At 39.6% G+C, this 27965-nt stretch overlaps 1 protein-coding gene and 1 non-coding gene across 15 annotated transcripts in view; one reads left to right on the top strand and one right to left on the bottom strand.

Moving 5' to 3' along the window:
* Nucleotides 1–27965, bottom strand: part of LOC149248137 (serine carboxypeptidase-like 35) — a 55066-nt gene that overhangs the window by 8339 nt on the left and 18762 nt on the right. For 4 of the 14 annotated variants that reach the window (XM_089458346.1, XM_089458347.1, XM_089458349.1 and 1 more), the window contains 4 exons: nucleotides 11329–11426; nucleotides 10880–10975; nucleotides 10676–10728; nucleotides 10282–10455 (listed from right to left, as the gene is read on the bottom strand). In XM_089458346.1, the coding sequence (XP_089314472.1) occupies nucleotides 10307–10455; nucleotides 10676–10728; nucleotides 10880–10975; nucleotides 11329–11333 (303 nt within the window). In that variant the 5' untranslated portion in view covers nucleotides 11334–11426 and the 3' untranslated portion in view covers nucleotides 10282–10306. Of the gene's footprint in view, nucleotides 1–10281; nucleotides 10456–10675; nucleotides 10729–10879; nucleotides 10976–11328; nucleotides 11427–13038; nucleotides 13594–22007; nucleotides 22099–27965 lie in introns of those variants that run through there. The other 10 variants (XM_089458348.1, XM_089458345.1, XM_089458342.1 and 7 more) reach the window with 10 other exon arrangements.
* LOC149248140 (U6 spliceosomal RNA) lies at nucleotides 12673–12773 on the top strand. The gene has a single exon (XR_016267603.1). It is a non-coding gene; the product is annotated as a U6 spliceosomal RNA (small nuclear RNA).

The raw sequence follows: 27965 nt of genomic DNA, 5'->3' as shown, positions 1-27965 counted from the left end.
AAATACTAAAATGTGCTTGCAAACAGAAATTGAAATAAACTAGCTCGGGCGATGGTAGCTTATCACTAAGAAGATATGTGGCAGCTAGATGCCTCTGAACTATCTTACAATGAGGTTCGAAGGCCTATTTATTGTTGAGAAACAATGGAAAACACTAAACATCCAAAAACCTAACCCTAGGAGATGAAGTGCCAAACTATGGGCCCCATTTTGGGTAAATTGGTACATCAACTTCTTGGAGTCGTAACTTTGGCACACGATCTTCGTTTGACGTGCGCAATACCTCATTACAAATATCCATCGAAGGACTACGACTTTTGATTGAGAAACATCAGTTCGTGGACCCATGGTTCTCCTAGTTTTCCCAAAAAATGTCGTTTAGGGCCTCAAAATGGCTCGAGAAGTTTAGGACTCGAAAAACTGCCAAAAATAGTAAATTGTGCTATAAATAAGGAAACTGAAAAAATGAAAGAAATAATGGTGGAGGTCCAAGTGGAATAGGTTGGTGGCCACCAAAATCCACCTGGATTAGTTGTCGACCGCATGCAAACATGGACAATGAGATACAAGGGAGCCCTGTTACACTTTCCCAAGTTGATGAAGCCCAAGGCAATTGAGTTGAAGGCATGAGCCCAAGGCAGTTGAGTTGAAGGCATGCATCCGAAGTCAGATCTAGAACTATGAGGAACTCCCGTAGCTCACCACTAGTTTACATGCTTCACATGCACAGGTGTTTAGAAGCATGGATGTTGTTGTGCACGCGCATGCAATCCCATCTATTGAGACACTCACTGAGGAAAATAGAAAGAATCAAGTCCGACTAGAGCTCGATACGTACTTTTACGAGTTGATGTGCATAGCCACCAGCGCGGACTTGGCGATCAGTGCAGACACTATGCATCAGTATGGCACTGGTCCAGTAGCACTCAAGACAATGATGCGCACGTTATGAGACGAGTTGGACAGAAGATCGAAACCAGTGTACCCAAATGTAACAAAGGCAAGAGTTCGTTTCCATAAAGATGTAACCATAGAGTACACAAACACTATCGCAAACTACCAATCTTGGCATAAGTTCACCACTGTTGACCATCGTGAGGATTTCGAAGAGTTGGTCTTCCCAGGGTTGTCTAAGTCTTAGTGATGTCTTGCATGGATTGCTCAAGCCTATTTTTATCTCACATGGGTACATGTGCACATTATATGTAACATCTTGTAAAGTTCAAGTCCAAGTGTTGTTAGTTGAATGTAACAGTCATAGACTAGTTGAAGAGTCATGAGGGTAGGTGAAGAGTCACAAAGGGGAATGTCAAGGGTCACCCCACCCTTTGCTATTTATAGTATATCATAACTCATTGTAGAGGCTTTTGGGTATCCATGCTTCCAATAGGAGTATCTTAGAGAAATATGAAGAGTATTATAATGAGCCTTGACTTCTCCACACTGTAGAGTTAGTACATATCTATGGAGGAGCAGGCAGAAGTCATTGCAACGTTCCGTTATCGGGACTAGTGGTTAGTCATGGTTGTATTGTATGGTTGGAACTTTCACTTCTTAATATAACAAAGGCAACATGTTTCATGCATATTTTGTTATTGTATTTCATTTAACTTGGTTACTCTTATGATATATGTATTTATTTGCTTACACATGTATCTATAGACTATTTTTGTATATGTATATATGAATCTATTTGAGATGTGATGTTGGTTTAACCATCAATTTCGATTGTTGGTTCACGTGTCTTCTAGTTCGTGATGCATCTTTGCTCATGTGTTCCCTTCCAAGTTGCATGTTTACAGAAGTTTCCAAGGGGCACACTCATTCCACCTTTCGTGTGTTAGAACCATTCATGCACCTTCCTTGGCTTGCCCCGCATGTCACACTCTTGCTACCAACAAGGACATCCTACTTACCTTTGCAAGCAACCAGGGTCAAGGCGATACTGTACAACCCACTGCTAGGACTCCTACACCAAACAGTATGAGCTCTAGTTGGGACTTCTTACCAGGGAGATCCCGTGACATGTTGGCCGGTCTAGCATCTTCAAGAGGACCATTATGAAACTATGTAGTATATATGGGTAGATGAAATGCTATTGTAAATAAGATTGGTTCATGAGTAATCAATAAAAAATATAGTTGTTTAGGCATTGATTTGAAAAAAACATATAATCATATTAGTTCATGAGTAAGCAATAACAAATATAGTGGTTTGGGCATTGATATAAAAAACACATATTTTAAAAAGTGATATCATGAATAAGCTCATCTATTATCCTCACCTTAATGAGAATCAACTCCTTTGAAAACTTTAACAAATTAAACTGAAAAGTAAAAATGACCTTAAATTGAAACCTAAAATGAAAACACCTCTATAGTTCATGGCATACAAAACCTAAAATCGTTCATATGGTTTCAAGAATGTTTATAAGTTCATTGAAAGAACCCATAACTTTACCAACACATTATATGATGATAGATAGACTACCCAGTGAATTCATAACAATGATAAAGATGTGTGTTTTTTATATTATAAATTAAAATAAAATAAAAACATTCAGCCAATTATAATATATATACCATATGTATGAATGTAAGATGCACCATGCCACATAACATATCAATTTCTTAAAATCACAATAATGCTAAATTAACATGTACAAAGTAACTTATACAAAGTTTAATATCACCTAACCTACCTACCTAACATATTAATTTGTTGCTCACTACCAATTTCTTTTACTAGGAGCTAAAGATTCCCCACGAAATAATTCTTGAATTTCTTTTACTCAATAGCTAACTATTTTTATCTTCTTTTACTTGAAACAAATATTCCCCACTACATAATCCTGAGTTTCCTTTTACTCATAACTATCTCTATCCTCGTAGATTATAACATATGTTTTATTTTTAAATGATGAATTCAGATGCTATGTTATTTTGATGGTGCTTAATCAAGTAAGAAAACAAAACTATTAACATCTTAAAAATATGTTATCTATGTTTCATTTGATAGAATGATTTCAATTTTTATGATTATGAAACCATGATTGTTACTTTAAATAAATGCACTCACAAATCTTCCATGAGAATCGCATCTCGAGGCCTCCATCATTTATGTCAATCAGACGTTTACTTCAAATGAAAGCATGCACAGACCTAGTTATCAGCCTCTGGGTTGACTAGGAAGGCTTGGAGCAGACATGGATAACAATGAAATGTCAAATACCTTATTTCTATCATGTAACTCAAAAACAAATATAACGGTCATGAGGAACGTGCAATTCTATTCTATTCAAGCGTGCTATTAGAGCAACGTGCAAGTCCAGCACATACTAAATTCTGTTTAAGCCTGTTTGGTAATGCTAAAGCTAAAACTTTGCTCCCAAGGGATACAAAGAAAATTGAAACATCTTCGATTTTAATTCTATCATTCATTGCAAAGATAATGGATATTAAGGTGAATTATTCAAAGTTTGTAATTAATGTATCATTAAACCTTTCCATGTTTGACAGGTCACATCTTTGGCCAAACAATATCAAGAAAATTATGTTTTCATTCCGTTCAAAGTCACTACATCGAATTGTATGAATTGAAAACAATTGATACTGCATGTACCATATTCTATACGCTGAATAGAATTAAAAACAGTTGATTCTCATGGAATATGCTTATCTCATACCTAGAAAGTTGTTTTCAAAAAGAAACATTACAATGTAAATATTAAAACCTAATATTTGAAGAGGTTTTTTGTTACACCAAAATCCACAAATTTTGGTAAACATTCCAAACTAGTAACTAGGATCCTCAGAGTGGAAATTACGGATTCCATAGAGGTGAGGGGATTCTCCCAACACCCCCCTCAAATGAAACTCAGGGAATCGAACCTCGGTCTATGCTCTGATACCATGAAGAGGTTTTCCGTTACACCAAAACCCGCAGGTTTTGGGAAACGTTCCAAACTAGTAACTAGGATCCCCAGGGTGGAAATTACAGATTCCATAGAGGTGCGGTGATTCTTCCAACACCCCCTTCAAACTCAACTTGGGGGAATCGACCCTGTGTCCACGCTCTCATACCATGAAGAGGTTTTACGTTACACCAAAACCTGTAGGTGTTGGTAAACGTTCCAAACCAGTAACTAGGATCCCCACGGTGGAAATTACAGATTCCATAGAGGTGCAGTGATTCTTCCAACACCCCCCCTCAAAAGCAACTCAAGGGAATCGAAACTGGGTCCAGGCTCTGATACCATGAAGAGGTTTTTTGTTACACCAAAACTTGCAAGCTTTGGTAAACGTTCCAAACCAGTAACTAGGATCCCCAGGGTGGAAATTATGGATTCCATAGAGGTGCGGTGATTCTTCCAATACCCCCCCCCTTGGCGCCCACGGTTACACCAAAACTCGCAAGCACCGTTACACCAAAACCCGCAAGTATTGGTAATGTTCCAAACCAATAACTATGATCTCCACGATGGAAATTACGGATTCCATAAAGGTGCGGTGATTCTTCCAACACCCCCCGCCGAACGCAACTCGAGCGAATTGAACTTGGGTCAAGGCTCTGATACCATGAAGAGGTTTTCTGTTACACCAAAACCCGCAAGTTTTGGTAAACATTCCAAACCAGTAACTAGGATCCCCAGTGTCACGCCCCTACACCTGCAGTAGTCTTCCAACCGCTTATAGCAAGGTGCGGCACCACTGAACACTTTTTCTTCACTAATACTAATGTTCATGGACTACGCCTAATTCACATTTCCTTAATTAGTTTGTGTTTCACAACCAAGTAATATTATGTTAGCCTTTATACTAATTAACACCCATACTCATTCATTATCCACAACAATTATAAAAGAGAACAACAATTGCACAGTATAAAAGGAGGGGCAACTCCCTAAACAATGATTCTGCCCGACAATATATATTAATCAATCTTTCTTCAATAATACAAGTATACTTGGCAAGATCCAAGTCTATACTTAGTCATTTTTACAACATAGGCAACAGTCTTTTACAATATACGCGCATGCCTTGTACAACGGGTGGGTGCTCACCCGAGCCACCAAGACACCCTTGTCAAGTCCCGGCACAATGTCACAACCAAACATCCAACCCGGGCACGTCTTGCCCAATACCTTCACCTCTCACTGTGAGCGATTCCAATAAGTGCGTATCACCAGGGAGAGCGCATGAGCTATGCGCTCAACTCTCCTCTAAAACTGCGCACTTAAACCTCTCTTCAAGAGCGAAGATCGAATTGCGTTGTTCGAATTGATTGTTTGATGCTCCAACGCATGCATAATATATATGTGTTGTAAGTGTGGGTGGGGCTGCCCAGCCGACCGCCCACACACCCCTCCGTCGCATCATTTGGGTGCTCCTCAAGTCGGCCACACCCCCTTGTCATAGGTCGGCCACCCCATCACCGCAAACGCTCCAAGGATGGTATAAACCAATCACACTTTCTTTTCATCGCAAGTTCCGTCGCATATGTTATGTCGCATTTCTGTCGTGCAGGTTAACTCGTCGTGCACCCGCGTTCTGCCCGCGTGTCGCCCGTTCACCGCGCGCCCGCCCGTGCACCGTGCGCCCACCTTGTTCACCGCGTGCCCGCCCGTGCATCGTGCGCCTGCCCGCGTTCACTCCAACTCGCGCGCCCGCCCGCTTGTGCGCCCGCGCGCCCGCGTGTTCTGTCCGTCGTGCGGCCCAGCTCGTCGCGCCCAACCGCGCCCGGCTACCCGAGGACCTTACATCCTCCTCCACCTGAAATCGTTGTCGTCCTCGAAAACATATCATCTCGATGTCCATCTACCAAAATCATCAATATCCATGATGTCAACTCCCCCACATAAGACAAACATCCCTGCAACATATGTAGAACTCTATCTCCATCATGTCTCCATCTTAGTGACCAACTTCCACCAAGCTCACCATACCAAGGTATACACCTTAACTGTATGTCATATATCAGATATCATCTCAATCCATGATCATCGACCCCTTTGCCACAACCTCCACTGCAACATCCTGTGTCGACCTCATCATGTGTCATCCCTCCATGTAGTCTCTCATCAGATGCTAGCACATGTGTGCCAACATGTCGACCCAACAGCAACATCTCTCTGCCATGTGTTGACTCGTCTCGACTAATGCCAACATATCTCTGCACATTGGTACCCCTCATGACTCAAACTAGTCGGGTGATCAGTCCAACCATACGCCCAAATCATAAGAATGCACATCCTTATGCCACCACAAGTCTTCTCCTGACTTCTGCTACATCTCGAACTCATCAAGAATCTATCAATCCATGCTTAGGTCCATGGAAACCCCATCTCATTTGCAACATGTTCAAGCCATGGTCTTGTTGCACAAGAGTCTACAACCTCTCCACTTGCTCATACATCTCTATGTCGTAACATCATATGCACAACATCCTTTGCTTCGGTACTCCCCATATAATGTCCATGAATGACACCTCTACACATGCACCTCCTTCATGTCCCTGCATAACTATCATGCTCCATATCTTCAACTTGATGTCCATGACTCTAGTTGTCCATGATGTCCAACCCATGTAGACTCCATCCCAACCTCTGGTCATCTGCACCCAAGTCTGCAATCTGTCATAAAGAAGCCTCCTTCCAAGGCCCTTTGCAAAGTTGGTGTGGTTCCTCCCTACCAAGGTCTCTACACCAACCCATTTCCAAGGTTGTCTATAGAGAAAGGAGGGCCAGGAAGTTTCCTCCCTGACTCTCATCCTCCCATGTGTCAGATTGATGTTCTGTCCTCAAGTATCTATGCATAGCCTCAATCTCATCATATGTACATCCAAGCTCGCCTGGCTTGTCCTTTGTCAACTGAAAGTCATATATGCCCATAGCATACCTGCAAAAGTCCACTATCCCAGCAGGATCTCTACCTCCATAATCCTCATCAACCACTGCCTCTGAAGTAGTACTCGAACTCCCTTCATTTGCAACTCCATTATGAAGATCATCAGTAGAAGATGCTCCCATCAAGTGTCTCCATGTTCGTGAGGTTGTCTTCTCACTTCCTTCATCCTTCTTCCCAGCTCTTGCAACGAATTCCACCAACTTCCTTTCCTTCGTTGGTTGAGTCACACTCCCAAGTCCTCTTTGCTCCACATCCTCATGTTTCACATTCGGATCTTTGGGATACAAAACCATAGAAGTCATCCTCGGCCTATACCCCAAGCAACTTCTTCTATTCATCGGTACCATCATGGTTCTCCCTTCAGCTGTGATCAAGAGAATGTCCCGGTCCACCATTGGTATGGCTTGTGCAAGCTCCATAAAGTCCAGCCCCAACACCATAGAATGATCATCCATGTCCACAACCCTCAATTCCAACTTTCCAAACCACGACCCTACTTTTACCTGAGTGTTTTTTAACACACCATTAATAGCTCTTATGGTAGAGTTGACTGCTTTGAAAGCACTCCATTCCCTCTCCATCTTTGCTTTCTTCCCAAAAGACTTTGTTGTCGTCCTACTTAAGAAGCTATGAGTAGCTCCCGTATCCACCAAAGCTGCAAATCTCTTGCCCTTCATGGTTACTTGCACAAAACTTAGCTTCAAGGAATCACCTCCCTCTATTGGCTTTGTCTTGCGCCTTACATCAGCAACCTTCTTCAAGAATTCGGCCTCAGAAGTGTCAATTGGCTCATGCTCCACCTTGAATTTCCTCCTAAGGTACTTCACCTCCCTGCTTGGTTCTTCTAAACAACTCGATCCTGGTCTAGCTTGATTCCCTTCAAGCTTGCCCTCCATCGCATTCTGTTCAAGTGCACCAACCAAGTGTCCACTGACCAAGTTCATAGAACTAAACTTCCGAATATCCTCTGGATTGTCTCGGTAGTGAGTTCCCAACCTGTCAATGTAGTCGAGCTCTTCTTGCTCAATCACAACAACCTTCTTACCAAGAAGCTTCTTCTTTATTTCTTCCTCAACTTGTTTGATTTCAGCTTCCACCCTAGCAGTTTCCTTCCTCAACTAGGCTCTTTCATCAAAGAGCTCTTGAAGATCAAGACCACTCTGTTGGATCTCCTCATCAAGTGCCTTGAGTTCAACATCTGTTGTACTTTCGCATTGGCTCTTGAGTTCTTCAAGTTCTCTTCTTAGTTCCGAACAGCTCTCCCAAATCTTCATGTTCTCAGCCTTCATCAAAACCCAGTCAGAACTCCATCGACTCATCTATTCCAACACTTTGTACCGGAAAGCTTCAACCACACTATGGCTAGACTCACCTATCGTAGGTTCATCTACCATCTCTGCTTTTCCAGCGATCTCCATGTTCACCAAGTCCCTGCAATCATGAACCAACTCTTGTTCCACTTGTATGTGAAACAATGTCCTTCACTTGCAAGTACTTGTCATGAGCAACCCTGCTCAATCACTAGTCGTCAAGCTTCTTCAACCCTGAATCAGCTTCAATGTCTGCACTTCGTTATGAGCAACCCTGCTCTGATACCAATTGTCACACCTCTACACCTACGGTAGTCTTCCAACCGCTTATAGCGAGGTGCGGCACCACCAAACACGTTCTTTTCACCAATACTAATGTTCATGGACTACGCCTAATTCACTTTTCCTTACTTAGTTTGTGTTTCGCAACCAAGTAATATTATGTTAGCCTTTATACTAATGAACACCCATACTCATTCATTATCCACAACAATTATAAAAGAGAACAACAATTGCACAGTATAAAGGGAGGGGCAACTCCCTGAACAATGAGTCTGCCCGACAATATATATTAATCAATCTTTCTTCAATAATACAAGTATACTTGGCAAGATCCAAGTCTATACTTAGTCATTTTTACAACATAGGCAACAGCCTTTTACAATATACATGCACGCCTTGCACAATGGGTGGGTGCTCACCCAAGCCACCAAGACACCCTTGTCAAGTCCCGGCACAATGTCACAACCGAACATCCAACTCGGGCACGTCTTGCCCAACACCTTCACCTCTCACCGTGAGCAATTCCAACAAGTGCGTATCACCAGGGAGAGCGCATGAGCTATGCGCTCAACTCTCCTCTAAAACTACGCACTTAAACCTCTCTTCAAGAGCGAAGATCGAATTGTGTTGTTCGAATTGATTGTTTGATGCTCCAACGCATGCATAATATATATGTGTTGTAAGTGTGGGTGGGGCTGCCCAGTCGACCACCCACACACCCCTCCGTCGCATCATTTGGGCGCTCCTCAAGTTGGCCACACCCCCTTGTCGTAGGTCGGCCACCCCATCACCGCAAATGATCCAAGGATGGTATAAACCAATCGGACTTGCGTTTCATCGCAAGTTCCGTCGCATATGTTATGTCGCATTTCTGTGATGCAGGTTAACTCGTCGTGCGCCCGCGTTCTGCCCGCGTGTTGTTCGTTCACCACGTGCCCGCCCGTGCACCGTGCGCTCGCCTTGTTCACCGCGCGCCCGCCCGTGCATCGTGCGCCTGCCCGCGTTCACTCCAACTCACGCGCTCGCCCGCTTGTGCGCCCGCGTGTTCTGTCCGTCGTGCGGCTCAGCTCGCTGCACCCAACCGCGCCCGCTTGCCCAACCGCGCTCGGCTACCCGAGGACCTTACACCCAGGGTGGAAATTATGGATTCCATAGAGGTGCGGTGATTCTTCCAACACCCCCCCCTTGGTGCTCACAATGACACCAAAACCTGTAAGTATTGGTAAATTTCCAAACGAGTAACTAGGATCTCAACGGTGGAAATCACAGATTCCATAAAGGTGGAGTGATTCTTCGAGCACCTCCCTCAAACAACTGACAGATTCCATAAAGGTGGATCCCAAGGGTGGAAATTACGGATTCCATAGAAGTGCGGTAATTCTTCCCACAATATTATTATTAATTTTTTATAAACTCCAAATTAAGAATAATAAATTAATACTAGTAATTACCTAAGGCCTTTTTGTAATTTACTAATCAAAATGATCAGATTCAGGTGATAATATTGATGAGACTTTGTATCTCCCTCTTGACAATTTAAATGCACATAGTGATGGTTATCACGGCTTATTATTTGGTTGAAATATTCTCAAACTTCTGTGACTATCCCTCTCTAAAGTCCAGACCTAAAACAGTATTGGGTTTAGTCCTCGAACCTTCCATTAACACTTCGTTACCTAGAGCAGACAACCTGAGTCATATCTAGAAATTAATTAATGAAACGGTTGATTGCAGAAAAGCGATGGACAGTAAGTCGGTCCAAGTGGAATGAAACGCAAAAGCACTTGTCAGTTGTAATCTTATGTGAATTCAAATAACAAATATTGTGAGTACACTTATACATGAGTGGAGATTTGAAACTGAAATTTTTTTGGAAGTGTTTACCATGAAGCCTTTGAGATTAATGACGGTGTCCTTGTTTGTGCCGTTGTTGGGATCAAATATCACCTCTACAAGCTCTGAGAAAAAATGATAGAGCCAACCACAACATCAGAAAATCACTTTGATTAGGTAACATCCGACCTCATAGTGTAATTTGATATAATCAATTATGTTCATAAACATGGAACTCTTTCAAATGAATTAAATTGGAAGATGTATATTATAATAATGCAGCATAGGAAGATGTTTTAGAATAATTTAAAATATAAATATACATAAACTCTTAAATCAAATTACCTGCACAACTCTCTCCTGTTATGTAAAACTCGAGAGACTTGTATGCTGGAAACCTTTCCAACCAATTTAACAGAAAACCGTAATTGTCTTTAGTTGCAAATTCAGTTCGACTAGAAGTTTATTCAACGCTTTTAGACATGAGCTTAACACGACTCAAAGTTTAAAAAATGTGAAATCAAAGCAGGGTGAACGCTAAAATGTTACCTGTAATTTTGTCTCCGAGACACTTCAATTCGGAGAACGTATTTGAATAGAAGAATCCAACTCCAACAGGTGAGTCCAAGAATAACATGCTTGCCTCTGTAAGAAAACAGTCCATAGAATACCATAACTAAAAAGGTTAAGGATTTCGACCAATTCAAACGTCTTATATTTAAATATATGTGTTTTCCAAGAATAACAATTTCTTAGTTAAACATTAAAGATTTTATTAGTTAAACATTAAAGATTTTATGCTTCTCTGCACCATCTTTGTCATTGTTAATTCATTGTTAGGCATGATGGTTATTTACAGCTTATTCTCCTGTACGAGGCTATTTATATTAAAATATTATTTTCATGATGCTTAAATTAGTGAGACATCTGAGGTTCGGGCTTTGTTTAAGGGCAATCCTTCCTTCTGTGAAAAACAAAGGGCGAAAAGATCCATTTACCTCATTCATTAAAGTCACTTAAGAGTTTGGAGAAGCATCAGAAGTGCAGCGAGAAAGTAAAAGCTGCAACAGCGAAACCGTGCAAGAAAAGCGAGACCCTGAAAAAATGAATAGGAACTCTAAGAAAATTTTCGTTAGTTTTGGAAAGAATTGATGAACAAATAGAATAATCCCGGCAAGAGAAGCTCTCTTCTGAGAACCTAGGGGAAGGTTTTGGGAAGAAGTGATAAACAAATAGAATAATCCAAGTAAAAGCATCAAGAAACTCTGTTCTGAGAACGTAGAGGGGAATAAGCCTCCACGTTAAACTATGACCATTAACACCCTAATTATAATTTTTTTTTACTATTAATTATTATCTTACGACTTAAATATCTTCAATCGTCTAACTATCATCAATCCTCTAACATTCTATACATGGTACAGAGCAGTACACAGAGAGAGTTGTTCTCAAAAGGCCTTACAGCTTAATAATTTAAATGTCAATTATATATGACATATATTATATAAAAATATAAAAAATTAAAAAAATCAATATCAACTATATAGAATATATATTATATAAAAAAATAAAAAAAATATAAAATTTTTATGATTAAAATATTTAGAGTAATTTTAATATTCTAAGTATTAATATTTTTTTATGTATATTTTTGTTGATTAGTTTTGTTTAAAATCTACTATACAATCCAATTTCTCATAATAATTTTCCAGATCAAATATATTTATATATTAGAAAATGCAATATATAATTTAAATTTAAATTATATAATTATATATAAACCAGAAATCTAACCAGCGTTTAAGGCAATCAAATCTCTGGGTGTAAATCTATACAGCTAATTAGCAATTATACCAGCAACCCCATAATTCAATCTAATTATATATAAATCAAAATTAACTACAACCCCATAATTCATACTAATTATATATAAATCAAAATTAACCACATTTATCGTGAGTGCCACAGGTTATTAGGATTCGGACGGTACTATGAGCCCTCCTAGTAACATTAACCACAATAATCTGGAGCGCAACAGCTTATTCGGACTTGGACAGCACTGTGAGCTCTTGAGAAAAAGGCAGCTTCATGACGGTGTAGCTCTTGAAGCCTGCCCTCCGAAACAGCCCTTTCAATTCCTTCCCCTGTTCTCTCCTTCCCACCCGGCTGTATAGACCATCGTCTCAATGTTAAATAAGAAACCCTATCTCCTCGACATATTTTCAGCTTCTTCCTCCTCCAACAATTGCTTCCACAATTAAGACTCTCCCGTTCCTTGGTCGCTTCTTTTCAGCAATTTCACACGCTCCTTGTCCCCAATCATGGATAAGTAAATTTATTATGTCTTTTCGAAGATAGCCAATAAATTTGGAAGGATACTGAGAAGATTAGCATGACCCTTATACAAGGATGATACACGCATGGAGAAATAGTGTAACTTTTTTTAATGGAAATGCAAAGCATAGATGAACTTATTAAGCTGCAAACAAGTTTCTGGATTCATACCGCATTTATACTATTTTATAATATAAGTTTGGAACCAGCCATTATGGTTAATTTTCATGAAAATGATCAGAAATATGAAATGAAAGACTGATTCACCCTTCTTTGAAATAAAAAAATAAAGATATGAAAATAAAAACCAACAATAGCCCTTGAAATTATAAATCTTATTATTAATTAAGAACTAAGGTCTCTGCCATACTTACCTTCATCAACACTCCATCGGCTGAAGGACTCTGCCAGATCATATTAACCTCCATCTGCTCCACTCCCGAGACTCATAACTTTCCATAAATCATCATCCACTTGCTGTGGATGATAAAGCAATGAGTTATGGTGGAATTACCTTCATCATGACTCCATCGGCTGAAGGTCTCTGCCAGATCATATTAACCTCCATCTGGTCTACGCCCCGGCCCGAGACTCTCATAACTTTCTATAAATCATCATCCACTTGCTGTGGATGATAAAGAAATGAGTTATGGTGGCAGAGAGTATCATTTCATAAAGCTGGAGTGCTGCAGATTTAAGTGATGAGTTGATCTGTTGCACGGCGGATTGAGCCAATAGAGCGCATACAGGCTGCCATTTATGGACTCCATGAACTTCAGCTTTACGAGATGATAATCTCTGTTGCCAAGCCCATGGCTTTAAAAGTACACTTCATCCCATTCCATATCCATTCCTTTTTCTCATCCCATTGCTCAGGGCACCCGGCAACACATCAACTCATCATGGGCAGGAGCTCTAGCTTTATGAGATGATACCAGAAATGGAATAGATGAATGGTTCATAGAGGCTGTCATGTGATCAGAAATGGAATGGGATGAGTGGTTGTGATTTGTTTATTATCTCTATTTGATTGTAAATTTCGCAATATTCTTAAAATTGGACGGATGACATGACTTCGGTGGAGATAAGGACAAAGAGATAACATTGCTTAACGGGTGGTTAATTTTTGTTAAGGAAATAACACTGCTTAACGGGTCGTTAATTTTTGTTTTCCATGTTTTGGGTTTCGCGAAGATTAGCCATCATCATGGATGCACCGTAATTTGGAAAAAAACAGTTCTATGTCAATCTCATCCTTCAACACTACGGTAGCAGCTGCTTTCCATGTCAATCCATGAATCAACAATAAGCACCTGAGATTTCGAAGCGAATTTGAAAGTAGGGGAGTTCAAAGCAAAATTACTAGTCGAAGAAGGATCTTAAAATATTTATAATAAAAAATATTCCATGTCAATCCATGAATCAACAATAAGCACCTGAGATTTCGAAACGAATTTGAAAGTAGGGGAGTTCAAAGAAAAATTACTAGTCGAAGATCTTAAAATATTTATAATAAAAAATATTCCATGTCAATCCATGAATCAACAATAAGCACCTGAGATATCGAAGCGAATTTGAAAGTAGGGGAGTTCAGAGAAAAATTACTAGTCGAAGAAGGATCTTAAAATATTTATAATAAAAAATATTCATTTTTAATAATTAGATAAATTTAATTATAATTAACTTGTTTTAATGTTTATAAAATTAGCAATTGCAGTACATGTTGTAAAGGAAAAGCCCCGAGGGAAACAGTGGAATTAAATTGTTACTCTTCTAAGAGTAGATTTAAATTGTTACTCTTCCTGCAACATCACGAGGAAAACACATGTAAAAGACTAAGAACTTTGTTTCTTTGTTGTATAAGTCAAATACAAAATAAAAAGGCAATATACAAAAGATGAGTAAATCTAAACTAGAATGCATATGGGCAAACAATATTGTAATTTGCACCATGTCATCCTACAGTTGGAATATGAGTGTTTTGCAAGATTCAGTTTTCAATCTTTTATTGAAAGCAAAGGAAACATTAGCAAACTCAATTTGTTATAACTCAAGTGATGGCACCATTGAACGTAATATATTCATCATTTATTAATTAAAAGAATGACATATAACTGAATATAAACAAAATAAGTTACTTTAAAAATAATATTTCTTTTTTCTTTCCTTTTTCAACAGGGTCAGTTATGATATATTCATTTGAAAAAAAAAAAGAGGCTAACACCTTGGTACAATGTTAAGCAATTTACGAGGGGAACCAGAGAAAAACTCCTAGATTTGTGTTTTCCTCCATTTACGTGAAAATGAAAAACACTTGTTTTACCTACAACATTTAACTTGTAGATTCTAACATATTGTTGTAATAGAAGAATACATTTACTTTTCATTGTTCACTATAATGAGAAACAAAACACTAGAGAGAAAAAAAGTCACGGGGTCTGGGGCGGAGTTGGGTTTGTCTACTCCTCCTACTCTTGATGGATGGATTTTTCCTCTTTCTCTGGATGTACGTCGCTTTGACCATTAGAGCTTGAATTCTCAACAAATTTATTTTTGACCATGTCTTGCAGAGAGTGTAGGGCTTGTTCGATATGGGACCAACATTGGACAATCTTGTCAAGAGAATTTATGAGCGTGGTGCATTAATGATATAAGAACCCCAACTCTGAGGAGCAACGCTCCTTCCACTGATTATGCAGATTTTTGACCTATTCGAGTTCTTCTTTGAGGGAGCTACAATGGGGACAACCATGAATCGAAGCCATTGGGTGAAAGGAGGAGAGGGCAGAGGGGTGAACTGTTATTTCTAGAGATTCTGATGGTTCTAAGTGCAATTGGGTTGCAGAGTGAGACAAGAAGCACCACGGGGCAGAGAGAACAAATAAGAAGATAAGGAAAGAGACTCAGAGGGAGGTTGCATGCTAGAGGAAAGAATGGGCCTCAGAGGGGAGAAATGAGGAGAATTTATGGAAGGGAGAGAGAAGGTTACCGTCATGAGAACTGTATGAGTCAAGTGAACAATTGTGATCTGAGTAAATTTCGAAGGAGAATAGCTCGAGAAGATACTCCTATTCACTTGGAAATTAGAGCTTTGACTGATAAGGATATGCTGAGGGTTTCTGAAGGGTTTGTCGCCAAAGTGGAAAGGGCAATTTTTGGAAATGATTATGACTGGAGTCCTTTCTTGCATGTCATCAAGTAAGAAACTAGGTAATATACTTGATAAAAATCTCCTCGTTGATCCTAGCCTCTCCTCAAGGTCTCAAACATGCATTTTTTTCCAATTCGTCCACCCTACCATTATTTTCTCTGAAGACGTGATAATAGGAGACGTCTCCCAAAATCCTCATTTGATGTTGAATTTGAGAGACTATTTTCCCAAAGTCAGAATTATTTGGAATTGTATTTTTTACCATCTGATGAATGAGGATAATTGAATCTCCAATGACTATCATATTTTTGAAATTGCGCTCACAAAGGATCTGAACACCGAGAAGGAAGCCACATGCCCCATCCTTGTTGTTAGGTTCAATACCTAACCCCAATTGATTGACATTGATTTTGATCCAAGATGATCGATAATGAAACCTCCAGTGCTAGCTCGACCGAGATTTGATTTAGAGGCACCATCAAAGAAGAGGCAAGTCCACCTAAGAGATTTTAGCCAATCCTTGAAAGTCTGATCTTTCAAACGCACCTTCCAATTAACTGAACTGAGAAGATTTCTCATGGGTAGATAGACAATGTGGGGTGATCTATCCAAGACAAAGTTGAACCAATGTCTCTCTTCATTTTGTAATAGCTTGATATATATTTTATTGTTACCTTTGGAGAAAATGGTTTCCATGGAAAGACTCCAAGTTTTGGCCAAGACTTTCCTGGTTTCAGGCTTTTTGTTTTGAAATATATATTTGTTCCTTGATAACTAACGCTTCCAACATAAAAAGGTCGGGAGGATAGTCTAGAAGCATTTAAGCATGATTTTGCTTTTGAAAGAATAAGTATAACTCAGCTTTCAATTGACAAAGAATTCATATATGCTAAGAGTGGAATTTAATTGGACTTGGAGAGGACTTACCAAGGCTTACTAGCAATTATTTGAGAATTTGCATGAAATGAAAAGATGATGAATGGATTCCTCAACTTTAAATAAAAAAGGGAAGATTGAAGGACCATGGACGCCTTATTTTCTGAGATTTTCAGTTGTGAGAATATTCCCCTTGAGCATTATCCATATGAAGACTTTGACTTTAAGGAGATTTTCATATTTCCAAACAATTTTCCAAAGGGGGTATATGGGCTATTACTCAATACCATCTTGGAATTTTCCATCTCCAGATTTGACTGAATAATCTCTTCCAGTTGGCTTCCATTTGAAATTGTATTGTTTCCTAAAACAAATAGGAGTCACTCCCTTAATATGGTGGAAGAGGAGGTTCCTTTGATGGAGAATCTTAGGGGGGACTGTAGGAAGATTCCATTTGTCCCATATATTGTCATGTTGATTCTAGGATGACATTTGATTTGATTTTAAAATGCCTTTATTTTGAAGCCATAACTCGAGATATTGAATGTCTTGTAAGGAAGAGAGAGAAGGCTTACCCATAATGCTATATGTAGAGATGTTTATTTCTTGTCCTCCCCCAAGGATTCTAGAAGAATTGGCTTGTATAAAGGGAAGATCTTTTTTGCATAGCTTCCAAATTTTCGAACATGGTCTATTAGGAATCTAGGAGGTGAAAAACTAATGTCGTGAGGTGTTAATGTATTTATGCTCTAAAACTTGCTTCCACCATGAAGCTTCTGCAGTTATTAGCCTCCATATGAGTTTTCCTCCTCAAGTTGAGTTCATCAAAACTGGATGCATGATAGATATTCCTCCTTTTTCATAAGGAAGTGTTACATGATACCAGCTTACTAAACCTAATCTTTTTGTCTCTGTTTTACCTCCCTGCCAGAGGAACTTCCTTATGATTAACTCAATTTTCTTTTGGATCCCAGTTGGAGCTTCCACAATTGTGTATTAGTATAAGGGGAGGGCGGACAATTGACTTAATCAAATTTATCCTCCCAACCAAATTAATCCATTGCATTCCCTAGTGCTACATTTTCCTCTTCATTTTGTCTACATATTTTTTCCACACCTCAGCCTTCATAAGACAATTTGAAATTGGCATTCCTAAATGCTTGAAATGCGACTAATTTGATTTGAAAGGAATGCCAAAGATTTGAGAAATGTATTGAAGGGGTAAAGTTGAACATAAACAAATCTTAAGAACATGTTAGTACATACCAAGTCATAAGATATGAGTTTGAATTGAGAAAATCAAAACACAGGCTTACGCAACTCCTCGTATAGGAAAAAACACTGGTGGAGGAGGAGGTAAGTCATTTTTATGCATGAATTACATGAACTCTAAGTGACAAATGGAATATGTTGTTAAAAAATTCACTCAAAACAAAAATTAAATTACATAGTAAGGAAAAAAGGGACAAGTATAGGAAAAACACTGGTGGAGGAAGAGTTATGTCACTTTTCTACATGAATTACATGAACTCTAGGTGACAAATGGATGAGGTTGTTTAAAAATTCACTAAAATCAAATATCGCATTCCATACTAAGGAACATAAAGGAAAACATCAGTGAAACTTTTGTTTCTTTCATCTTGAGAATCCCCACACAAGCAAGAGAGGGTCATTATCCCAAGAAACCTCTGAACTACGCCATTGTGAGTCTGTCTCTCTGCTTCTTTTTAACTTTACTTTTGTCTAAAGGTGGCTTGTACCATCTGTTCTCATTCATGAGGATGGTGCCCACTACCATTGAGGAGAGAACTTTCGTATCATTCATTCTCACTTTTCCATACGATTTCAAGGGGCATGCATTCATCCCCAGCCAACATATCCAACTAGTCATCCTAGGAAAACTAATCTGGTGAGGAAGAGGCTCGAAGCCTCTGAGCAAGAGCCTTTATGCCAAGACTTAATCCTATGGGAAAAGATTGCATCATATCTCCCACTCTATTTCCCTCCCATTATTACCCTCTCATTTATATATTTCTTTTACCCTTCAATGATGTTGCCTCATCATCTTCCATCCTCACACATGCTTTGTCACTCAATTAATCACTATTTATCTCCATATTTTGATTTTGGTGTTAGACGATTATAATAACGTCTACCATCATATTGAAAACCAATATTTTCAGTTACAATTGGGTACAATGATATGCCATCGTTACACAGAGCCTCTCTTAATCAGGGGCCTCTTCCTCGCCACACTAGTTGAATACGTGTGGGCATTCCCTCCTCCACAACCACTACATCATTTTATTACTTTTCCCAGGGGAATTGATCGTGTGAACTCTTGCGGCCGAGATTACAAATGAAAAATGATGCGGATAATGTTTTTATTTTTCAGATTAGCACCAGGTTTCAACTATGTTTGTCTTCAATTTTTATTTGTATGTAATGAATAGAATAATCTTATTTTCCTTACATGTTTCAGCATGAAATCATGTTTTGTTAACTCAATACAGTGACGGTAGTTAAAGATGAAACAATCAATGTTTTTAAGTACTTGTTTACATAGAACAAATTTCCCTTTAAATATTTCTTCTAATGACAGGGCTTATATTTATTTTCCATTAGCTCGAGGTGACTGTATTTAAAGAGGATATACATGAACAATTATTATATCATTGATATGCACCTTACAGTTGAAAAGTTAAATAGAGCTTACCCGTCTGTATGCTAGAATCAAGGCCCACGTCCATAGGTGGAAATTAAGATGAGCTTGTAACCAAATTTAGCTCATTTGATTAACTTTTCTTGAAAGATTAAAGTTAAACCAAGTTTTTACTAAAATCTATGTTCTTTCCTTTCAGTGCCCTTGGAAAGGAGCTCACTGGGTACTTTAAGAGTCGATGCTACCGGAGCATATGTCGAAGCCACTAGCTCGAGTGTTCACTTCTTGATAACAGAGAATGAGTGAATGGCGAAGGAGTTACAGACGACCAAGAAGGGAGGAGAATAGGTTATAGAATTCGCCATATCAGAGTTGAAGAAGGTGATACTAGATGAAGTATTGTCCCTTAAGACAGTCATGCGAATGTTGTATTCCAGATTTGGTACCATGCATAAGGCAGTTCTCCATCTCAACCCTGCATACTGTTGTTGATCTAGATTTAAACAGGAACGCAACAGATTACATATATGACCATAAATACAGAGATGCAATAGAAATAATACTTCATTTCATTGATGTAAAACATTGAAATATGCTTGCAAACAGAAATTGAAATAAACTAGCTCGAGCGATGGTAGCTTATCTCTGAGAAGAGATGTGGCAGCTACATGCCTCTGAACTATCTTACAATGGGGTTCGAAGGCCTATTTATTGTTGAGAAGTAATGGAAAACCCTAAACATCCAAAAACCTAACCCTAGGAGATGAAGCACCAAACTATGGGCCCTGTTTTGGGTAAATTGGTACATCAACTTCTTGGGGTCGTAACTTTGGCACATGATCTCCGTTTGACGTGCACAATACCTCGTTACAAATATCTTTCTGAGGACTACAACTTTTGAGGAAGGAACATCACTCCATGGACCCATGTTGCTCCCATATTTCCCAAAAAACATTGTTTACGGCCTCAAAGTGGCTCCAAAAGTTTAGGACCCAAAAAACTGCCAAAAATAGTAAATTGTGCTACAAATAAGGAAACTGAAAAACTGAAAGAAATAATGGTGGAGGTCCATGTGGAATAGGTGGGTGGCCACCAATATCCACTGGATTAGTTTTCAACCGCATGAAAACATGGACAATGAGATACAAGGGAGCCTCATTACACTTTCCGAAGTTGATGAAGCCCAAGGCGGTTGAGTTGAAGGCATGCATCTGAAGTCAGATCCAAAACTATGAGGAACTCCCACAGCTCATCAATAGTTTACAGGCTTCACATGCATGGGTGTTCAAAAGTGGATGTTGTTGTGAAAGTCCATGTGATCACATCTATTGGGACACTCACCAAGGAAAAGACAAAGAATCAAGTCCGATTGGAGCTCGACACGTACTTTGACGAGTTGATGTGCATAGCCACCTGTGCAGACTTGGCGATCAGCGCGAACACTATGCATCAGTATGTCGTTGGTCCAGAAAAACTCAAGACAATGATGCATATGTTATGAGACGAGTTGGAAATAAGATCCAAACCAATGTACCTGGATGCAACGAAGGCAAGAGTTCGTTTCTAGAAAGATGTAACCACAGAGTACATAGACACCATCGCGAACTACCAAGCTTGGCATCAGTTCACCACCGTCGACCATCGTGAGGATGTCGAAGAGTTTGTTAAGTCCCTATACTACTAGCATAACCCCTTATTGTTATTAGTACAACCCCCTTATTATATTGTTGTGCCATGTAGTCCCCATATTGTTATTATTGTGCCCCATAGAAGCCCACTATTGTTATTATTGTGCCCTTACATTATCATTGTTATGTCGGCTCTGATTATATTATGACCCCTTAGACTCCTATAGAAAGGAGGTCTTGTCATTTGTATCATCGAAGAATTGTTCATTTGTGTAATGTAAAGGAGGTTTCCCTCTCGAAGAGGCTGAATTCTAAGGCGTTTATCTTTCTTTCCTATCTTTTTGTGAGTTGGTTTCATAACATTTGGTATCAGAGCTTTGGATTCTAGGGTTTCGCTACTCCAAATAGGTCAGCGTGGAAGTTTCGCTATAACTTTTTCGCTACAAAGTTTCAGAAGCTAAAACAAAAACCCATTTTAGCGGAAATTGTTTGGAACCTCAGCTCCAAAATTCAGATCTTTTCTCGCTATATTTTTGGAGATATGATCTGAGGAAACTAGGGTTTTTGCAAGCTCCAAAATTCAATCTAAGACAAGCCATCATGGAATTTTCGCTATAATTTGTTTTCTACGAAGGTTCAGACGTTGAAATTAAAACCGATTTGAGCCGTAATCGTGGTGCATCTTTGGCGCCAAATTTCAGATCTTGTTTCGCTATTTGTGGAGATATAGTTCAATACATTTAGGGTTTCTGCAGGCTCCCGAATTACATCCAAAAGAGGTGACCTAGGGAAAATCATCATAACTCTCGCTCGGAGCATCTGATTCAAAGTTGTTAAAAAGTGACAGAAAGAAGACAGACTGTATTTTGTTGGGTATCAGCTTCAGAACTGTTATCGGGAAATCTAGTGTCTATGCAGAGCTGCTAGTCCCACTAAGACGGGTAGCTATCTTAGAAACAAATAGATTAAAGTTACTTTCGCTTTCCTTTATGAGAAGTAGATAGGAGAAGATCAAAGAATACCAACCTCAATCCTTCGCTCGATTCTTTGCTTGTTCTTTCTCCTCACTGACCAGTCTTTGCCGCTTCTCCCTTGACCACTCCGCTGCAAAGAGTACCTGTAAAGTCAAAGTAGCATAATACCTTCAAAGTGCAGAGATCTACAATCATAAACAATATAGGACCAGATATATATTGACCACACAAATGCATATACCATCAAACATACAAGAATGTGGAGGAAAACTTGAATAGCTTTATTAATATGAAGATTAGAAGAGAGGTTTACAACCCATTGTTCTGACCCAGCGTCATCCTCCCAGCATGCAAGCCCTTCTTCACCTCATGAAAAGCTTAGATCACCCAACACTATGATATTCCACCAGGAAACCAACAACACTTCCTTACAAGATACAAAATTCCAGCCTCTGGATCTCTGGGATGAGGGATCCATATATAGATGACTACAGGGAGGTGAGTCAGCTTCTGGGATTTTGATTAGTGTCTTCTCTCTGATAGTTCTTGATTCCACTTGGAGATTGATGATCTATTACTCATCCCTGGGCGAATTTAGAGAGGCAAGTGTCACACGAGAAGTTTCTGGAAGATTCCATGATCATCCACCTCGCAAACTGTCTCTGCCATTTGTCCATTCTCGCCCATCGCACCCTACAGAAGGGCTTTCCAGTATGCATCACACCTTTTACAATGGGCAGGCGAGATGCATCGCACCCTTAACACTGAGCAACCTGTATGGTCCAGTTTTGACCAGTTCTGAGCAGTTTCCTGTGGAGAACTTCTGGGAGATGATGTAATCAGCTGACCTTGTTCCTTTAGGGTATGAAACAACACTTTTAGGGACTCAGGAGCCGTTGCTTTATGGACATATATGATTGGGGTTGCAGTGCCCAAAAATGTCTATAACAAATGCCCCCTAAAGCATGAGGTCATTAATCTTTTGATGTCGGGTGAAATGCTTTATCATGAGGATCCGAGGTTTTTCGAACTGGAAGGTGACCTGTAATAAGGTAAAATACAATACATTAACTTCATAATATTTTCATGATCTAGCTGAGGCGAGCATTCCCATGCTCAGCTTTATAAATTCATTTTCATGTACATAGGACAGAAAACTGTCTGTGTGGCAGACTGATGATTCTGATAGAGCCATCATCCTTTGATTCGGATGATCATCTATGCAGCAATGATGTACATTTTATGCCTTTATTTTCCTGAATATATCGTAGCTCGGATGGATGAAACCAGATCCGAGGTCTTCAAACTCGTCCAATCTTTGCCCGAAGTACAAGTCGATCCATGTGAAAAATGTTCTAGTGTCGAACATGGAAAGACATCGCCTGATTACCAGCCAATGATGTAAGCTGTTAACAGGCGCGAGAGGAATCACCAATAATGATGATGACCCTCAAGGTATGACAATACAATTCGCGCGGTGTGAAAATGGGACTTGGCGTCGAACACCACACAAAATCTCTCGGTCGAAGTCCATTGATGTAAACATGTGGCCGAAAGTGAGAAACTTGCCATTGAGGCATGCAAGCTTCAAAGTACTAAAAGGGTTGTTCCTAGAACGACTTCTTGGATAATGCACTGATGTCGACAAGAAGTGACCCGTCGTAGGAGGGCCTTAATGAATCCCACATCTATGACACGGAATGAAGCAAATGACTTTTGGAGGTGAAAATGATATGATGATATAGGGTTCAGGGTGGCGGTCATGAAAGAATGAAGCGTAAAGGTATTGCAGTGGATGAGACACAAGATGGGTTGGTGAATTCTCTGATCGACTTCTCTTGAACATATTGGCGACACTTGAAATGGATTGGTAGCGTTAACCCCAAAGATGGATGGTACGATGGACCAATGGTAATATGACCGGTGAACGGAATAACCCAACCCGACTCAGACATGGAGTGAAAGTGTCATGTTCAAGAGCGACTTTGCTACCAATAAAGTTTCTTCAAGTTTTCTTCCCAATTTTTCCCCAGTCATTGCTGACCAGTACCTCTTTATTTTTATCAAGCTTGAGGAGGATAACATATGCTTGTTCTATAATTTTCCCTTCGGGCAAACCCGTCGCTATGTTTTAACGAGCCTAGCGATAGTGAAACTCGTTCTTGTCTATATGGACAAGTTTGTCGCTATTGGTTTTAACGAGTTTAACGACAAAGATAACTCAGTCCTTTTCAATTTTAGAGAGTTTGAAAGGGATGTAAAGGAAACTCCAATAATCCTTTTTCGTCATATAATCCCTTAAGTCCAAAAAGGTATAAAATAATACGAAAGGGATGAATTTTTGATAATTTTAATGAGCCGAACAAAACAAGCACTCGATCGTTTTGTGTAATAATCCCTCAGGTCCAAAAAGATTAAAATCTAGAGGAGGGATAGCACTCCTAATAGCTTTAACAAGCTGGAGAGGCCAACCGCTCGGCAATATTTTCATATTTTACGAGTCAGATGAAAAGAGCTTAAGAGAGACTCGTTTTTTGAGGAACGAGTGATAATTTCAGGTAGTAGCTGATTCTAGGTAAGGTTTGGAATTTTCCAATCACGGCAGTGTCACGAGGATGGCTAAGAGGATCACTCTTCGTAGCTATTCCTCAAAAGGGGTAAACAATCAAATGGAGGCATATGATCGGCTAAAACAGAGTGGAGGTGATTATGAGAACACGACCAAGGCTCAAAAGCTGATGATAATGCATTCACAATGGTTATTTACCGGAAATTGGTTCATCTTTTAATGAGCTTAAACTCCGAGGAAACATTTTCTCATTGCTTAGGTTTAATTTTTAACGAGCTTGAACTTCACATAAAAACTGCTCGTTCCAGTCATATAATAAGGATGTCTCATCGATAGATTCCATTTTTATGGAGCTTGCACCTTTCGAAGCTTTGCTCCGTATCCTTTCTTGATGTAAGCTAGGAACGACCAATCCTATGAGTTTAACGGGTTTAAGAACCTACAAACTAAGAAAATAAATGGTCACTCTTCACTTGCACAGAAAAAGGTTTGCATGACCCCAGGTATAGTGAAGTAGAGTTTCGAGGTTACCCCTCAATTTGTAAAAAAAACATTTGCTCTATCAGGAAAGGCCTACCTTTTATAGGTTACCCCTCAATTTGCAAACAAAACATTTGTTCTATCAGGAAAGGCATACCTTCTAATGGAGGTATCTTATCCGGTCTAATCCCATTTTCCCATACGGACGGGTGTCGGACCAGTCATATATCCTTCACTGAAACCTACTCTATACCCAGAGTTTTCCTGCCGGAGCAGACCAGGGCGCATGCCCCCTGGGTTTCAGTCACGACCCCCCGAATTACTCGCGTTCTTCAGGTGGATGGACTGGAGATTGATGAGACATTCCTTGCATGAAAAGACCATTTAGGGATGGCATTTGACTATTAGCTATGTGTGAGCCGGGGAATGAAAGATGGTCTACGAGTTGGACCACTCGGCCTTCATGTGGAAAACACATTACTCGAAAGAGTGAGGAGACAATGGCTCCCATGCAATAAATATAGTCATGCCCAAGGAGTAGATTATAGTCTAGAGGTCCTTGGACTACCATTACGTTCATATAAACGATTTTCCTTCTCAACGTTATAGGCACATTGGGGAGGATCCCTAATGGTCGACTAGTTCCTTTGTCGAAGCCTGTTAGATTTCTCATCTCAAGTAGAAGCAATGGCGAACCAAGCGCTTTCCAAGCAGTTGAGGATAGGATACTCACAGAAGCCCCTTCATCTATGATGGTACCGACCATGACCATTTTGTAAGCTTGTACAATGATTCAGAATGGTACATTAGCTAGTAAACGAGGTCTGCCTAGTAGATTCCAATCGAAGGAAATGACTAGGTTGCTTAGAGGTGGGACCGAATAGATGGTCAGATATGACTTTGATGAACTTCCTCCCTGTGGTAAAGGAATGGGTAGATTGCCCCCATGTTCATCGGAGTCTGTGTTTACAAAAAGAATTTGAACAGTGTTGTTCTCATTCTCTTCGGTGATTGTATCATCTGAAGATGGACCTTTCGAAGACAAGACCGGGTCGACTGCCGCCTCAACATTTTGACTTTCATCTAGTATGGATTTAGCAGGTTTATCTTCAATGATAGATGCTTCAACCGACCACAATGGCGTGTTAGTCGGATTTTCAACTAGTGATGGACTCGGCAAGAGTTTCTTGTATCTGGGAGGAAGTCGTAGCAGTGAAGCAGGACGATTATCCAAGACTCTTTTAGCTTCGTCTAGGAAGGGACAATGGTGGATGACGTGATCACCTTCACACAGTTTACAAGGAAATTTACATTTCCTTTTTTATCCAAATACTTCGCTTTCATTAGTTGACGGTGTACTTTCAACATGTTCTTCAGAGGTTGATGACACCGGATTGTGCAAACGAGGAGACCAGTCCCTTAAGATCCGAGGGATGCAAGGACAATCTCGATGATAGTGGTCTCCTTTGCAAATGACACATGGAGATTTAGGCTTGGACGGTGCCGTGTGTGGATTTTCGCTAGATGATGCACGGTTACCCCTTTTTGCCTTTGGCTCCTTCTTATTCTTTTCCTTCTTCTTCTTCCCCTTCTTCTCCTTCTTAGTTACTTGCTTTTTGGTTTTACCAGCTTCATCAAGTGAAGAGGAAGGAGGAGAGGGAGAGTCGGACAAAGTAGAAGGTTGGGGGGTAACTTTAGTATCATCTAGTTGCTAACTTGATTGTTCAGGAATCACGGTGTTCTGAATGACGGAGGTTGAGAAGAGCCATATTGGCAAGCCAATCGTCAATCCTGGAAGTGACAATGTGGCCATATGAGGTGCACCAACATCTCCCCAAGAGGAGAAAGGACTAAGATTTCCTCCAAGGGGAAATCCTTGGTTGGTGGACTCCATTTTCCTCAACCTAAGACCAATGCAGGAATAGTGATGTTATTTCGATTAAAATAAATTTTAGACACTTTGACACAACTTGTTTTTTCAATTTTTAAGAGTCAAAAAAAAAAAGATGACTCTAGTTGCCTTCGATTTTTAATTAGCCTGAAGTGACAAGTGCTCAGATGGACCTTTTCCTTTAAGGAGTTTGAAAAGGAACGAAAGAGACTGCTCTGGAAATCTAGACAGAGGGATTACCAAACCAATCGCAAAACTGCAGAATACTTTTTACGGTACGACAGTCAATCTTCCCGAATACTGTGTTCAATGCATTGCGATCAATAGGGCGGCAGACACGGCTTCCTATGGATAAAGGATATAGCCTATTGTGGTCTCTCAATATATACTCGACGGTACGTGGGAGCACAAGTCCGTACTGGCACTTGTCGTCTCAAAGAGGAGGAATCACCCAACCAACAATGAAAGCGATAGTTACCAAGCTTTACGACGTCAGAATACGTCTCTTGCCTAGACTTCTAAATGTTGTGCGTTAGGTTCCAAAGCGTTTTTATGTTCATTGAATTTATTTTATAGTTGATCCTTCTTAAATTTTCCTTTCAGGTTCACTGTGTGATGTATATATACAATTCCTAAAATGCAATCTAAGATGATAAACAATCGTTTAATATTCTTTTTGCAATGAAAATCCTAGCTACTAAAGAAAGAGATATGATATTATTTCAACATAGAGTAGAGAGAACACACTAGATGCACTGTCCTAAATCAAACCAACAAGCAGTCTAAATGCAAATGCACATGCATGTATTTGTTTTCAGCCTTCTTAATGTGTGAATGACAAGAAGAATGCTAAGTACAAATCTGAATTATCTTTTCAAAGTGACAGTACTAACAAATTTCTCTTCAAAAACGAAAGGAAGATAATGATGACACTTTGCGACTTTGAATTGAAAACTGCTTTCGACACTTGAAAAACTACTAATTCAAATCAAATACAAGAGTAACTGTATAATCAACCATCAAGAACAATAGAATTCTTTTCTTTGACTGAAAACAACACTTGCAACACT

Source organism: Pinus tabuliformis, chromosome 7, assembly GCF_031772625.1.
Source record: "Pinus tabuliformis cultivar Carrire ecotype Pingquan chromosome 7, CPIR1, whole genome shotgun sequence".
NCBI lineage: Eukaryota > Viridiplantae > Streptophyta > Pinopsida > Pinales > Pinaceae > Pinus > Pinus tabuliformis.
Note: the sequence above shows the minus strand (reverse complement) of the source record. Positions and strands in the feature narration are given on the sequence as shown.